The sequence below is a fragment of the Pteropus alecto genome, unplaced genomic scaffold (genome assembly GCF_000325575.1).
Source record: "Pteropus alecto unplaced genomic scaffold, ASM32557v1 scaffold251, whole genome shotgun sequence".
Classification (NCBI taxonomy): domain Eukaryota; kingdom Metazoa; phylum Chordata; class Mammalia; order Chiroptera; family Pteropodidae; genus Pteropus; species Pteropus alecto.
This window is the reverse complement of record NW_006431048.1, coordinates 1,751,799-1,763,048: the sequence shown is the minus strand read 5'-3', so window position 1 is coordinate 1,763,048 and position 11,250 is coordinate 1,751,799. Positions and strand designations below refer to the sequence as shown.

At 33.8% G+C, this 11,250-nt stretch overlaps 1 protein-coding gene across 1 annotated transcript in view; it reads left to right on the top strand.

The window, feature by feature from the left end:
* Positions 1 to 11,250, top strand: part of HCLS1 (hematopoietic cell-specific Lyn substrate 1) — a 26,714-nt gene that overhangs the window by 6,091 nt on the left and 9,373 nt on the right. The window contains exons 4-6 of the mRNA XM_006905551.2: positions 3,530 to 3,659; positions 5,288 to 5,398; positions 7,221 to 7,275. Of these exons, the coding sequence (XP_006905613.1) occupies positions 3,530 to 3,659; positions 5,288 to 5,398; positions 7,221 to 7,275 (296 nt within the window). The remainder of the gene's footprint in view (positions 1 to 3,529; positions 3,660 to 5,287; positions 5,399 to 7,220; positions 7,276 to 11,250) is intronic.

Genomic DNA, 11,250 nt, shown 5'->3' with positions numbered 1-11,250 from the left:
CAATCTGCTTCTTGTCACTACGGATTAGTTTTGTCTGTCTTAGAATTTTATGTAAATGGAATAATATAGAATGTATTCTTGTTTGTCTGTCTTCTTTCACTCAGCATAATTTTTTGAGATCTATCCATGGTCTTGTGTGTATCAATCTGTTGTTCTTTTTTTATTGTCAAGTAGTATCCCATTGTATGGATATACCACAATTTGATTTACCCATTACCGTGTTGATGGACTATTTGTTGGTGATAATTTATGGCTATGACAAAGCTGTCATGAACATTTGGGTTCAAATCTTTTTGTTGTCATCTATTTTTATTTCTCTTAGAAAATCCCTAGGAGCAGAATTACTAAGTCATATAATAAGTGTGTATTTAACTTTTTAAGAAACTACTAAATTATTTTCTGGTAGGAATTTACCATTTTTCATTCCTACCAACAGTGTATGGGTTTTCATTGTTCTACATCTTTGTCTATACTTGGTATTGTTAGTATTTTTAATTTTAACCACTCTAGTGGGTATGTGGTGATTTTAATTTGTATTATTCTGATGACTAATTTTATTGAGTCTCTTTTTATGTGCCATATATTTATCTTTATATATCTTTATTTTGATGTGTCTGTTAAAATATTTTTTCTCACTTTTAAAATGGGCTGTTCATATTTTAAATTTTAAGAGTTCTTTATATATTCTGATATGTCTTTTGTGAGATATGTATTTTACAAATATTTAATCCAGAGTGTAACTCACCTTTTCATTTTATTAATGGTATCTTTTGAGGATCAGAAGATATTAGTTCTGATGATGTCTAATTTATCAAAAATTTTTATAGTGCTTTACATGTCTAATAAATTTTTGCCTACCTCAAAATTGTGAAAAATTTCTATGTTTTGTTCCAAAAGATTAATGATTTTAGCTTTTACATTTAAGTCTAATATTAAATTGAGGTTCATTTTTTTCCATATGAATTTTTTCCATTTTTTGTTTTTCCAGCACCATTAAAAGACTATTTTTCTCTCACTGACTTATCTGGCATCTTTAGCAATATATGTGGGTATCTATTTCTAGACAATTTTACTGATGTGTATGTCTGCCCTGACCCATATCATATTGCACTGATTATTGTAGCTTAATGATAAGTCATGAAATCAAATAGTCCTCCAATTTTGCTCTCCTTGAAACAAAACAAAACAAAACAAAACAAAAAACTTTTACTATCCCAGGACTTTACATGTCCACATACATTTTAGAATAAGCTTGTCAATTCCTACAAATATGTCTGTTGGTATTTTAATTGGGATTGCATTGATCATTTTGGAGAGAGCTGACATTTTAATGATCTCGAGTTTTCCCATTCATGAAGATGGGATATATCTCTATTTATTTAGGTCTTCTTTAATTTTTTCAGAAATGCTTTTCTGTGTACAGGTCTTACACATATTTTATTAAATTTATGCTAAAAGATTTCATGTTGTTTCATGTGACAGTAAGTGGCATTTATTTCTAACTTTCAATTTTCAATATCTATGACTAGTATGTAGAAATAAAATTGATTTTTATAGTGACCTTATGTCCTGTAACCATGCCAAATGTACTTGACAGTTCTAGCAGTGCTTTTTTTTTTTTGGTAGATTCTTTAGAGTTTTCTACATCTTTGATTGTATCATCTGTGAATAATATTTTATAGTCTGAGTTACTCACCTTTGTGCTTTTAATTTTGAAATAAAAACAGCAAGACGTTTATTCTTTTAGCTCATCTTTGAGGTCCTAGATTTCACTTTGTTCACATGAACTGCATTGCTTTATCAATCCAAGGTATTTTAAAACTTAAAATAGGTATTTGAGAGTTAATTTATGTGAATACATTACGTCCTGGAATAGTAAAGTTTCTTTGATATGCCACTAAGCACAATGAAGTGTAATTTTTTATTTTGTCTCTTCCACCTGAATGCTATCTCCAAACATTAATCATTTTGTGTCCTCAGGGCTTAATAGTACCTCACACTCAAAAGTTTAATATTTAATTAATATTTATTGAATGCATGATAAAATTAAGATCTATTTAGAGTGGCTTCAGCTATATTCTAAAGAATTTGATAAGAAGTTAGTCTTCTTCAGCCCCAGAGTTTTCATTCAAATTATATTGTCCATTGGCATAATTCTCTGACTAGCCTTGCTGTCATCCAGTAGGTGGGTATTCCTGAATCTCATTTTCTAATCTCTTTTAAAAACTTGTTTCAACTATAATATAGTTATGACCCATGTAGCAATCATTAGACTCATTAAAACTTTACAGACTTTTCCCATTTAAGAGTAATGTTTAGCCCCGTTTTCTTCATTCTTCATCTAAATATTTTGGTTGGGAAATATCAGTCATTTATATGTTCTTGGAACCAATAGCTTTTTTGACACAGACAGTTCTAAAATATTGGTGTCGGCAACACAGGATCTCTCTGCCTTCACTGCTGCCAGAGAGTTTAGAGCAGGCACAGGAACAGAGGGTTCTTCCAGCACTTAGTTTAATTTCATCTGGTCCAAAGCCAGGTTTCTAAAATTAACTTGACTAAACCTGAGAAGGCTTTTTAAAAAGACCTTTAGTGGGCTTATACTACAAGGCCACCAGATGGATCTATTCTTCCATGAAAAAGGGGAATTTCTGCTGTGAGATAGCCATTCTACCTGTAACCAATGTATCTGATTTTCCTGAGCTAGTGCATTTCTGGTAACATCACTATCTCAATCCCTTAAACTCCATTTCTTGCTGTAAGAAGTCAGATTTTTAATTTAAGGTTCTCTTGCCCAAATGTTTCTAAGAATTCATTCTTATCACTAATTGTTGCAACACTTTGAAAGCATTCATTTATGACAAGACAAAACACAAAATACTTAATATGTAGATAAATTTCTCAATGCTGCATTTTTTATAACCATCATTTTTAATGTCTTCCTAGTATGCCATTAAGAGGTAATGTTATGATTTACTTAACTATTACCCAGTTATTGGTCATATAAATTGTTTCTTAGTTCTTGCTATCACTATGTGCAATGTTTCAGTGAATATCATTAGACATTAAGCTTTTCCATATTTAAAATTATTTCCTTAAGGTAGACTCACAGGACTAGGATGTGTGGGTAAAAGGGTATAGGAATATTTTTTGCTTTTTAAGATGGAAGACCTAATTGCTAGAAAGCAAATCCATTCAGAGAGGAAAATAACTTCTCAGATACTAGAATATAGGTGTCATTGTCCTCTAATATTTAAGAACATGAAAAATGGGAATAAATATCAACACGTTATTTAATGAGCAAAATAACAGACTAGAAGAAATACTATTCACTATGAAAAGTGTAAATCAGGCCATGGTATGCAGGCCACACTAATCTCTTACTACCAGATCCAGTGCTGGTATACTTTGGGGGCTCAGGTTATTGCTAGAAATAAACAGAATACACCTCTAGATTCCCATTTTTTGGGGAAGGAGGGTTCATTGACTTCCTGTGTTAGATGAGTCTCTAACATGTGGTTACTTTCAGCATTCATCAGCTAAGGAACAAAGTGTCAGAGGAGCATGATATTCTTAAGAAAAAGGAGATGGAATCTGGGCCCAAAGCATCCCATGGCTACGGAGGTCGGTTTGGGGTGGAAAGAGACAGAATGGACAAGGTGAGTTGAAAAGGAGACATTTGCTTTAAAAATAAATTGATTCATTTGTTGGTTTTATGGTTTAAAGTACAGTATTCATCTGGGCTTTAAAATAGAATGTCCACATATTATTTGTATTTCCACCCCCATTCCCCCACCCCCGATATGAACACATAAAATATAGATGGCAGAAAATAGGAGCCAAGAATTGAGAAGGACTGGCCTCATGTAGGCCCAGTCACACTGTAATTCCTAGACTGAAGAGACAAGGAACACAAGTAGAGAAGGGAAAATATGTTTTAAAATTAGTGCTTTAAAACGTTTGTGTGCTATGTCTATGTTACTTCTTTTATTTTCTTTACTGTATGTTTAGTGTTTTTTTTGTATATATGTTATGCATTATTTATATGACGTGCACAAAGGTGTGAAAAATATTGACGTGCACTTATCCATTAGAAGCTCTCACATATGAATATTGTTTTTCCTCTATTCATTAGATATTATAAAAGTATGATAAAAGAATGCTTGTATATTGAATTATTTTTTCCATTGACTTTCCTAACCTTAAAGACAGAGATAAATTCCTATAAGAAAAAAAGGTTTTACCTTCGAGGAGAAAAAAATCCAATGGAAGTCTTTAGTTCATTCTTAAGAAGTGTTTTGTTTGGTCATTGGATAAAGTGCATTGTAGGCATTGTATTCTCTCACAAAATTCCTTGGAATAAGGTGAAACTAATGAACAGTCATTCATTCTTAAATTCAACAAGCAAAGCTGACCTACACAAACCTCAAAATACTGTAACACCAGTTCCCAGGAGCTTATATAGGGCAATGTTTCACATCAATCCCTTTATTGATGTTTATTCCAGCATGGGATTGGAAATATAGGAAGAAAGAGAAGAAATTTTTAATTTCTTCTTAGTTGAGACTCTGCAAGGCATTATTATTTGGCTTGAAGTATTACTCAATTCCCAAATTATTAAAATATCCATATCTAAATATTAGAAGAGACATACCTTTTAAAACCAAATAGAAAATAAAACAGTAGGTGGAGTTAAAATTGGAGGAGAATAGAAATGATTTAAGTTATATGCTGTCTTGGACTACTCACAGTATTGTCTATCAACCCCCTTTAGTATAAAGGGACAGTCACTGTTAAATATCAGGACTAAGGCGGCACTTCTGAACTTTAACAGTCATACAGAAGCAAAGATCCAGAACAAAACACCTAGCCGTTTTTGTGAAATATTCAATCCCAGCTATGTCATCCAGCCAGTCCCCTTTGTTCTCCCTCCAATAACTAAACTCACTCCTATTTTGATGCACAAAGCCCTTATTTTAGCTCTCTTTTCATTTCTGGTTTAATCACTGCTCTGTCTTCCTAGTCTCTATCCTACTAGTTCCCAGCCTATCCTAGGGGAGTTTCCCGAATGATGGGTTCCAAATGGTGTTAAAGAAGAATCAGGATGTGCAAGGCTCCAGGAAAAGTTGCCTTGCTCTCCCTTCATGTATTCCTTGGCATTACTGTCAGAGGCTATTATTCTGACCTAAAAGAGAATTTCTTGTAGTCTTACATTCCATCTCTGTATCATTTTACTTCTTCATGGTCATTTTTGTCTTGTCACTCATTCGTCTTTGATTTTTCTCAGAGTGCTCTGGGTCATGAGTATGTTGCTGAAGTGGAGAAGCACTCTTCTCAGACTGATGCTGCCAGAGGCTTTGGGGGCAAATATGGAGTTGAGAAGGACAGGGCAGACAAGGTAAGTGACAACACTCTACCCACGCCACTCAACTCAAATCATGTGGGACTTACCAACACTCTCCCTTGAATGTGAGTCTATGCTCCTTTTGTGGAGAGAGAAGGCAGTGGACTCAAGGAGGTTCCATCATGAGGATAGCTCCTGTGACCTCCATCAGCAAGTTCCTTGGTGCTACTATTGGAAGCCACATGCTGAGCTGAAAGGCATTAATTTAAATGAGACAAAGACTCTCAAACTGTTTGTATGAGAAATTGCTCAAACCATTGGTTTTTGTTATACCTATACAATAAAGAAAGAAGAGGGGAAATGCCAAGCTCTTCTTTTGGTCAAACATCAAAACCTTTTAAGTATTTATGCCTTTCATGAAAATAGAGATGTCAGCTTAAATGTGATTACCATGGCAGCCAATTATCAAGTAAAACAGCTAATTAGGATTACAATGGTTTTAGAAAGTGAAGGTTACTTTTCATAGGATTTAGCACCCTGAAGTCCAGGTATTTTAAAGACTCTTTTGTATAAAAAGAAAAAAAAAAATGTTTTAAAGAGAGAGGAAAAAAGGATAGTATGGTTACAGTTCAGAGTGATCAGGAGAGTACAATTGATAACTCATTGATATTCTTTGTGTCACACCTTAGATCAGATCCTTTGATCTCTCTTTTTATGGTGCAGAATAGTGTCTCTTCCCCTGCAGCTGCACTCAGAGAGAACATCTCCTTCACAGCTAGTTGAGATTTTTTTTTTAAACCTTCAGTTGTTGATTAGGTGGGCCTTAATCCTTAAAGCTGAGTGTTAGATGTTATTGATGCGCAAAGCCTTTGTTTTAGCTTTGTAGGGGGAAAAACAGGAAAGTTAAAAACATTCTATAAGGGAAAGGAAAAATGCAGAGGGTAATTTTTTAAGGTAGTAATGGAGTATGGAGCATGTTACGGTCTTCTCTAATCAGGATGGAATTTCCCTTACATCTTGGCCCCACTCTTGCCTTTGCCTATTGTTTAATGTTTTTTTCTTTTATCTTCTTCCTACAGAGCTACACATTGAATCACCTAAACAATCCGTGTGTCATATATGCCAAATAACAATATATACTAATACTATGCAAAATCTAGACTTACGTAGAGACCCATCGTTACTGAGTCAGGTGGGGATGTAGTTACACGGTGATGTTAAGCATTGGACAATATATCCAGTCCTGGAGCAGCTAGGATCCAAACTTGCCTGGTTGCCTCTCATCTCTCCAAAATCTACATCTCTGAGTTTCTGCTGCTGTGTAAGGGAAGAGAAGAGCACAGTATAATCGATTAGGAATAGGATGCTATTTCTTACATGCATGTAGTGCTTTATAGTTTACAAGGTACTTTTCTAGCTATTATCTCATTTTAGTTTCATGAGAGGAAGAAAAGCATTAATTTATTGAGTGACCCAATGCAAACACTTTATATACTTTGCTCCCATTTAGTTCTCAGAATATCCCAAATGAAGAAGGATCATTTCTCCATTTACAGTTAAGGTTAATAAGGCAGTTATACCTATTTTAATTTTATATTTAATGAGCCTGAGGCCCAAGTATTAAAAGACATGCCTAAAGTTAAAGAATTATAAGGAAGGAAGGTAGAGTTTGAATCTAGAGATATCTGTGTCCAGAGCCATTGCCTCTATACCAGCCTGTCAGGATACTATCTGTTTCTACATTAGACCCCTATACTCAGTCCTGAGCCCCTATAAACAAACCTCTGGGCTGAGCTGGGAGTAACAGTAACTGAGAGAGAGGAAAACCTGTCAGCTCTACTCTAACCAATTCTCTCTCCTTTTTTTTTTTTTGTAGTCAGCAGTTGGCTTTGATTACAAAGGAGAAGTGGAGAAACACACATCTCAGAAAGGCGAGTACCCTGCACTTCATTCATCCTTAGCAACCTGACTGCCTTGCTATTCTGCTCAGACTTCACCTCCCAAAAGCTGTTATTAGTTCCCTGTAGTTCCATGATCCAATTCTCCACTATTTTACTTATTTTTAAATCCAAACATGTACTTGCTTCTTCCTTTCTCCTTTATCGCTTTCTGTAAGATTGATCAAGTTTTCTGTAGTCCCCCTTTACCTCTAATGAATTAAAAATAAGGTAGTCTACTCCTTTATTTTTAGGAAGTTATCTTTAAATTTTAACATGCCTCTTTTACTTAAATTCAAAATTAATCATTATTTCTTCATGAGTAATATAGGAAATATAGAATAATTTAATTACATTCCTTCAACATTCTATATTCTATATTCTTTGTATTGGCTCTATGTGTTTATAAACCCCACAAAATTTAATCATTATTATTACATAGTAAATTGACCAACATATTTGCTAACTTTCTAGGTCATCATTGTATTTCATTGTTTTCTCCTTTCTTCTGTTTCCTCCTTGCTTCTTCTATTTTCTTCTTGCTAAAGTATATTCTTTGATAATTCTTTCAGTGAGAATCTATGAAAGAACTCCCACGCTTTGTCTAAAAAGCATCTATATGTTCTTCCACTTTTCATTGTTATTTTTCATTTATCACTTTGAAGATATTATTTCATTGTCTCTGGTATCTCTCTTGTTTCATCATCATTCCTTTGTAGGTAATATGTCTAATCTCTCTGTCTTGTTTTTTCATGAAATGTTTTCTTCTTGTCTCTGAGAGTCTGAAATATCATCAGAATGTGTCTAAGTGTTAGATCTATTTTTATTATTCTACATGAGACTTGTCAGTCCTCTTCAACCTCAGAAGTGACTTTTATTACGGAAAGTTCTCAGGCATTTTCCCTTTGGACAGTGAATTTCCTCTCCCCTTTTATTCTTTCTTCTGGAACTCATATTAGATGTGGATTCGAACTTTTCACTCTTTTCTTGATATCTTTCTCTTTTAAGATAGTTTTTTTAGAGTAGTTTTAGGTTTACAACAAAATTGAGAGGAAGGTAGAGATTTAACATACACTCCCACCCCATACATGCACAGCCTTCCCTGTTAATAATATCACTGACCAGAATGGTACTTTTTTTTTTTTTTACCAAGAATGAATCTACATGGACACATCATAAGCACCCAAAGTCCATAGTTTATCTTAGGGTTCACTCTTGGTATTGTACAGTTTGTGGATTTGGACTAATGTATAGTGACATACATCCAACATTATGATATCATACGAAATGTTTTCACTGTCCTGAAAATCCTCTGCTCTGCTTATTCATCCATCCTTCACCTCCAACCCCTTTTCTTTGTAGTTAGCAGTTGGTTTTGATTACAAAGGAGAAGTAGAGAAACACATATCTCAGAAAGTGACAACCTCTGGAAGCCACTGACCTTTTAACTGTCTCCATAGTTTTGCCTTTTCCGGAATGTCATATAGTTGGAATCATACAGTATGTAGCCTTTTCAGATTGGCTTCTTTCACTTAGTAATATACATTTAAGTTTCCTTCATGTCTTTTTCATGGCTTGACAGTTAATTTCTTTTTAGCACTGAATTTTACATTGTCTGCATCTATAGCACAAACTGTATCACAGTTTATTTATCCACTTACCCACTGAAGGAATCTTGGTTGCTTCCAAGTTTGGGCAATTATGAATAAAACTGTTATAAACATTTATGTGCAGGTTTTTACATGAATGTGTTTTCAGCTCCTTTGGATAAATATCAGAGAGTGTGACTGTTGGATCTTATGGTAAGAATATGTTCGGTTGTGCAAGAAACTGCCGAACTGTCTTCTAAAGTGGCTGTACCATTTTTCATTCCCACCAGCAGTGTATAAGAGTTCCTGTTGCTCCACATCCTCACTGACGTTTGGTATTGTGAATGATCTGGATTTTAACCATTGAGATAGCTAGCTATACAGTGATATCTCATTTTACCTTACATCTCTTTGATGACATATAATGTAGAGCATCTTTTCATAGGTGTATTTGCCATTTATATATCTTCTTTGGTGAGTTATCGGTTAAGATCTTTGGCCCGTTTTTTAGTTGGGTTGTTTGTTTTCTTATTGTTGAGATTTAAGAGTTCTTTGTATATTTTGGATAACAATTCTTTATCAGATGTGTCTTTTGCTTGTTTTCTCATTTCTTTGACATTGTCTTATACAGAGCAGAAGTTTTAATTTTAATAACATCCATCTTATCAATTATTTCTTTCATGGATTGTGTCTTTGGTGTTGTACCTAAAAAAGACCACGATACCTAAGGTCATCTAGGTTTTCTCCTATGTTATTTTCTAGGAGTTTTATAGTTTTGCATTTTACAGTCGTGTCTATGATCTGTTTTGAGTTAATTTTTATGAAGGGCGTAGTATCTATATCTAGATTCATTTTTTTTTTTTTTTTTGCACGGATGTCCAGTGGTTCCAGTGCCAAGACTATCTTCTCTCCATTTTATTGCCTTTGGTCTTTTGCTAAAAATTAATTGAGTATGTTTATGGGGACATCTTTGCCTTGTACCAGATCTTAGTGAAAAAGCTTCAAATTTCTTACTGTTAAGTATATTACCTGTAGAGTTTTGTAGATCATTTTTACCAAGTTGAGAAAGTTCCCCTTTAGTCCTAATTTACTCAGTTTTTATTATGAACAGCTGTTGCATTTTGTCAAATGCTTTTCCTGTTTATATCAATATGAACATGTGATATTTTTTCTTTTTTAGCCTTATGATGTGATGGATTATATTAATTGATTTTCAAGTGTTGAACCAGCCTTGCATACTTTAGATAAATCCTACTTGGTCCTAGTGTGTAATTTTTTTTGTATGTTGTTGAATTCAATTTGCTAATATTTTCTTGAGGATTTTTTTTTTTTTTGCTTTATGAAAATTAACTAATTTAATACTCATAACAACCCTTTGAGGTAGGTTCTCGAGGATTTTTGAATCTATGTTTATGAGAGATATTGGTCTGTAGTTGCTTTCTTTGTAATGTGTTTGTCTGGTTTTGGTGTTAGAGTAATGCTGATCTCATATAGTGAGTTGGAAAGTATTCCCTTTGCTTTTATCCTCTGAAGGAGATTGTAGAAAGTTAGTATAATTTTTTCCTTAAAGTTTTGGTGGAATTCACCAATGAACCTAATACTTAGTTTTGAAAGATTATTAATTATTGATTCAATTTCTTTAATAGATATAGGCCTATTCAAATCATTTATTCTTGTGTGACTTTTGGCAGATTGTGTCTTTCAAGGAATTGGTTCATTTCATTTGTTGGCCTGGAGTTGTTCATAGTATTCTCATATTTTATCTTTTAAATTTCCATAAGGTCTGTAGTAATGTCCTCTCTTTCATTTATGATATTTTTCCCAGCTTTATTGAAATATAATAGACAATTAGTTGCTCATTTACATTGTACAATTCAATGAAGTTTTTTTTCAATTATAGTTGGCATACAGTAATATACCAGTTTCAGTTGTACAGCATAGTGATCAGAGATCCACATAATTCACAAAGCAATCACCCCACTAAATCTAGTACCCCTCTTTCCCCTTACATATTTATTACAACATTATTAACTATCTTCCCCATGCTACACTCTACATCTCCATGTCTGTTCTATAACTATCCATTTGTACCTCTTAATCCCATTTTTCGCCATCCCCCGCAAACTCCCCTCCCATCTGGTAGCCCTCACAATATTCTCTGTATCTATGAGTTTATTTTTGCTTTTGTTGTTATTGTTTGTTTTGTTCTTTAGATTCCACACGTACGTGAAATCATGTGGTATTTGTCTTTCTCTGTCCGACCCATTTCATGTTGCATAATACCCTCTAGGTCTATCCATGTTTTACAAATGGCAAGCTTTCCTTCTTTTTTATGGCTGAATAATGTAAAGTTTGCTATTGGACATTCATTACATTTGAA